General features: G+C 42.1%; 1 protein-coding gene across 1 annotated transcript in view; it reads left to right on the top strand.

The window, feature by feature from the left end:
• LOC144537504 (sickle tail protein homolog) overlaps positions 1 to 5,254 on the top strand; it is a 61,082-nt gene extending 55,828 nt beyond the window's left edge. Inside the window, exon 3 of the mRNA XM_078281262.1 lies at positions 5,036 to 5,254. Coding sequence (XP_078137388.1) covers positions 5,036 to 5,254 — 219 coding nt within the window. The remainder of the gene's footprint in view (positions 1 to 5,035) is intronic.

The raw sequence follows: 5,254 nt of genomic DNA, 5'->3' as shown, positions 1-5,254 counted from the left end.
ATTATATTTTACTTGCCAATGTAATATTTTATTAATGAGATGATAACAGTTGTGGTTATTGTTTTGTCATTTCTGTCATTGTCTTATGATTATAAACGTGTAGCTAGTGGGTCTTGAACTGCCACAACTTCTGCCTTCACCTTCACTTTGACTGTGGATGCTATAAAGTCATCACCTTTTAACACAATAATTTACAAGCAAGCCCATCTCTGAAAGGTCATCTGGGGATTTGGATGGAGGGATTAGAGGAGGAATGCATCAGAGGAGGGAGGGAGAGAGGGATGTGGTAGCAATGAATGGGAATGGATGACTAGGGGATTTCAGTATAATGTCATTAAGGCTAGGGAAGACAAAGGATGATGGTCTGTCCACAGACAGCATACGGACTGAGCGCTGACTGGTTGATTGACACAGGCTTTATTATTCAAAGTTGAGCAGCGACTGTGACTATTTCTGTGGAAAAACTGTGACACACTTCAACTTTTTAGACAATGCCAAAAAGGAGGACAGTACTGATTCAGTGTGTTGGTCAAGGACACAAACAACAAAAGCATCTCACTCAATTTTCACGCTTACTACATTGACTTAATACTCTTAGTGGAATAATGTGTCAGAATGAGACAAGTGTGTTAAGGTGTTAACAGTCTGCAGAGCTATCGTCTTCTGTTTATGCGTTTGCCATACAGATCAGGCCAGGTAATTACAGTTAGCTCTATTTCTGCTCCCCAGAGTTGGGGCCAAATTAGCATCTTAAGTGGAAGGCTGTGCTCACAACACTGGAGTTTGTGTTTAAAGCCACACAAGCTTCCACTCTCGTGTTTACATTCTTTCACGTCTGGAAAGACTTTATAGAATGGGTGAATGAAACTTGCTTCTCTGGTTCTGGTCTTTGGCTTCTTGGCACGACTTGTGAAACTTGCAGTGTATCTTTTGTCACAGATCTCCAAAAATATGCAGCCAAAAGGTGAAAAAGGTCAACACGATTGCAGAGATGTCTGGAGAATGCCCTCTTTTTGTTTAAGGTGAAAGCCAAGCTATATTATAAGAAAGCTATTATAACCCCAACTATAAGAAAGTAGGCACCAATCAGTGGGCTTTGTGTGGGCTGGCAGCAGTTGTGGTGCATGATGTTCTAACAGCTTAAATCTACATGAGTGACACAGCAGGCTCCTGGTGGTAGCTGCCATTTTTCTTAACAATCGTGATTTACTTTAATCGCCCTGTCTCGGCTCTGCATGTCAGCCTGTCTGTCAAGATTTAAGACAAGGGCCGCATAATATAACATAATCTGTTGTGCTTAGTAAAATTCTGCATTGTCCCTTCAGTTTGAAATAGCTCTATAATATTCAAGACAGGTGACAAGTAGCAATGAAAAGCACCCATACTGTACAGTACATGCAAAGCTCAGGAGGTGCAGATACACTGAGAAATGTTAGCATCGTAAGAGAATACAGTGTAATGTATAACACATGTTATAGCACTGACATATACAATGCGAATATCGCATTCATTTTGGGAATGCACACGCAAAAACAGACCTGAGCTTTCTTCATAATGACAGCATGCTGTTTTTCAGACCACTGTTGCATAAATGTTTTCAGGATGTCCTGGGTTCGGGTCAGATTTTCTGGAACAATGGCCTGACTCACTCATGCACGCACTCAGTCTCTCTTTGTATCTTTCAAACACACACACACAGAGCACACACACACACACAGAGCACACAGCCAGCATACATTTCAACTATTTACTTTCTTTTTATCTCTTTTTTTTTTTACAAGCATGGATTTTTGCGTAGTCACCGCTTATCCACATTACACTACACTTGACATCCATTTCATATAAAGCTGCTGCAAGCGGTGTTCAAGACAATAAGGAACCTTAAGATGCACAGTGCCTTTTGTGAGCTTGTGCCTGATGGCAAATGTTTGTTGCAACAGACCAGTTTGCATCAAAGCTACACAACATGAGCATTTAGATTGAGATTGAGATTGATAAGATCTGCTCTAACATACTTGACTAATGATGAGTATTTGACACAGGTATGTAACAACCTGCTGACATTGGCCACAGCACTTTACAGACAACCCATCATCTCCTGATTTCTTTGACACTTCCCAGATCTAATTTCTAGACATGGTCCTTCTCAAGGGGCTCTTTTCATGACTCTATAACTTGTCATATTCCTGTGTATAAGCTAATGCCGGTGTCTCAGTTTCACATTTATCATAGCTGTCAGAGCAAATGTGGCGTACAGAGGGAGCTGCTGCTGAAAAAGCAGAATCACGGGCTGTACGGTTTTGACTGAAGCGGGGGAAATCACTGTTGTGGAATGTACTGTAGGTGTGAGCAGGTTGAAGCAGGTTTTACAGCGCTAATCAGTGGTTGGCCTGCGGTTTTCACATCTGGACCCTAAAGCGGGAAGGGGTTAGCCGGGACAGAACGTGGCATTTGATGGGAGGCATTTCGGCAATATCAGACGTAGCCGTTGTCAGACTGATGATCTCTGCCTGCCTGCATGAGAAAGAGACACGAGGAGGGAGGAGTTCATCTGAACTAAACTGTTGACCTTTGAAGGGGACACCTCATTTGTCAGATGTGGACTGGTGTGGAGTGGTTTAACTTAATTACCTCTTTCCACGGGGAGGAAGAAGGTCTCATTTGCAATTTCCTGCACTTTTATATGTGACTGCTTTCACTGCTATCTTTTTTTTTGCTATCTTTTTTCTTGTGTGCTATTCTTCTCCAGCTGCCTCATTGTGTCTATATAAACGTTTGATGATCATTTCATGTAATTGGTTTACAAAACTGTTCCCCAAAGTAATAATTCCAGCCAGTTGTAATTACCAACAATAACAGAATTAGTTATTAAAGACTTTGTTTTTCAAAGGTTTATGTTATATTGTTTTCAGCTGTTTAGCCCAACCCTATCTGATGTCTGAAGTATTCATTTACTTCACCAAGTATCTTTTTTTCATGCAATAAACTCCTAAAACATGACCGTTCATTTATATAGTTAAAGTTTGAATGCAGGTTTTTCTTCCTCTGCTTCGATATTTCACAAAGTATTGGATTGCAATGCCAGACCACTTTGAGATAATTACTACCTATAGGTGATGGAGGAAGCCAACATGAGTCAACATTCCTAAGGGTGACACAGTAGCATATGAGAAGATAGAACATCAGTGTGTGAGGGCTGTTTGGACCCACCACCATTGAATACGCTCATAAATCATTCAGTGCTCAGATTAAATTTCCCAACACATGTCTGGTTTCAGGTGACACGTCAACTCCATGCGACCCTTCTGTCTTAAAAGGTCATTTTAAACATCTTTTAACAGCATAAGGGCACATTTTTATTCCTGTATTTTTAATCTCTGGGCGCTGCAGCCTAAGCATATTTTAATGGAATAACAGGAGTTGAGTGATGGCTCAGCAGTTTTGCATGCTGTGTCAGGTCGCTGTGAAGGTGCATCACATACAGTAATTGCTTGCACACTATAACTTATATCACATGGGCATAAGAACAGTGATGATTGGAAATGCTCTAGGTATATTGTAAAATATTTATGATAGCAATTTATGTAATTAATAGAAACGATCAAGTGGTGCAGTTTCTAGAAGTTTTGTCACTACTCATCATCAAATAAACTAAGTAGCTAAATACTCTCTGCTATTAGATGCTACTTTTCTTTGGTCTGCTGTTGACATGGATTTGTTTCCATGGTTCCTCTGTTTTGTGTGATGCCCATTTCCTTTTCCATCTCACCCTCCCACTGGCATGTCTTAGCCATTTGCCTTTTATTTTACTTCTCTCCTTTTTTCTCCCATCAGTCTTTACAGGGCATGCTCTCTTCCCTTCACTCTGAGCTTGACATTCAGAGGTACCTGATGAAAATCCAATTGCCCCACAGAGTTAGTCAGGCTTTTATCTTATCTGCATCATGCCAGTGTGTGTGTGTGTGTGTGTGTGTGTGTGTGTGTGTGTGTGTGTGTGTGTGTGTGTGTGTGTGTGTGTGTGTGTGTGTGTGTGTGTGTGTGTGTGTCAGGCTGTTTGCATCCTCTCTAACATCTGCTGTGTGACCAACGCTTGTGCTCCCGTGCCTCTTAGCGTCTGACCTGTCTGTGCCTGACAAGCACACATGGCTGCCTGGATAAACCAGTTCTGGCCACCGAAGCTCCCACAAAAGTCAACTGCATGAAAAGCTTAAATTCTTTATTTGTGTATGAGTGTGAGAGAACAGCAGCGTGTGCACGCAGGTGTGTTCAAGATAACCTGGTGGACCTGTCCTTGTGTCTCCAGCTGCATTAGCTCTAAAGCACCACACGTCTGCAGGGAAGAAGAGCATAATATAAAGAGCCCAGTGTTCACTGACCCCTCGGTTTTAGTCCCACCTCGGTACAGATCGCCTTACAGCGCCACACAATGGCTCAATGGGCTCTGCAGTCTTGTCACACATCGTCTTATTGTAGCTGTGGCTTGAGGGTGCCACATCATGCAGATCAGATTACAGAGTAGCCAACTGATCTTTTAGTCTTGATGACACAATTCTTGATCCTTAATTACTAGTAAAAAACAGAATTTCTCTTTGAGTGTGTCATCATGCAGGTTTTCAAGTGTTTGAAATACTTTTCATGTCTTTCATACATTGTTAGTATCATTATAAAATCAGACCCTGGCTCATCCGGGTGCTTATGAATTTTATAAGTACAGATTCCTGTAGTATGATTAGAAGCTTCTTCATGCTTGATAACTTTTAGTTGCTAGTTGTGATGTGCTTGTGGGACAGTACAGAGCAGCGTTAGATGTGTGAGCATGTATCAGTGACATACAGTATTAACACATCTCTGCACTTTTGCATGACTGCAGTCGTTTGGTTTATCAGTCAGTTTGACAGTCATTGGAAAATTAGAAAGCTTTGTTGTGTCATTTCAAGAATTAGAAAACTAACACATGTACTGTATCATTTTGTTCACAATGTGTCCATGGTCTAACCCTTTACTGTATCATATTTCTATTTGCCTCCCCCTTCAGAGCAGAAGCCCAAAGCACAGCCCCCAGCACAGCATCGGCGACCAGGTTGACCACCTATCCCTGGCCTCCCTGGAGTCGTTGGACGCCATGTCTGATGCCGACGCACCTACAGGCTTTACCCGCGGCAGCCGGATTCGTGCTAGCCTGCCCGTGGTGCGATCGACCAACCAGACGAAGGACCGCTCGCTAGGTACGCTGTGTATGAGGCTTTTTGGTTGA

Source organism: Sander vitreus, chromosome 22 (assembly GCF_031162955.1).
Source record: "Sander vitreus isolate 19-12246 chromosome 22, sanVit1, whole genome shotgun sequence".
NCBI classification, from domain to species: domain Eukaryota; kingdom Metazoa; phylum Chordata; class Actinopteri; order Perciformes; family Percidae; genus Sander; species Sander vitreus.
This window is presented reverse-complemented; position numbering and strand designations above follow the sequence as displayed.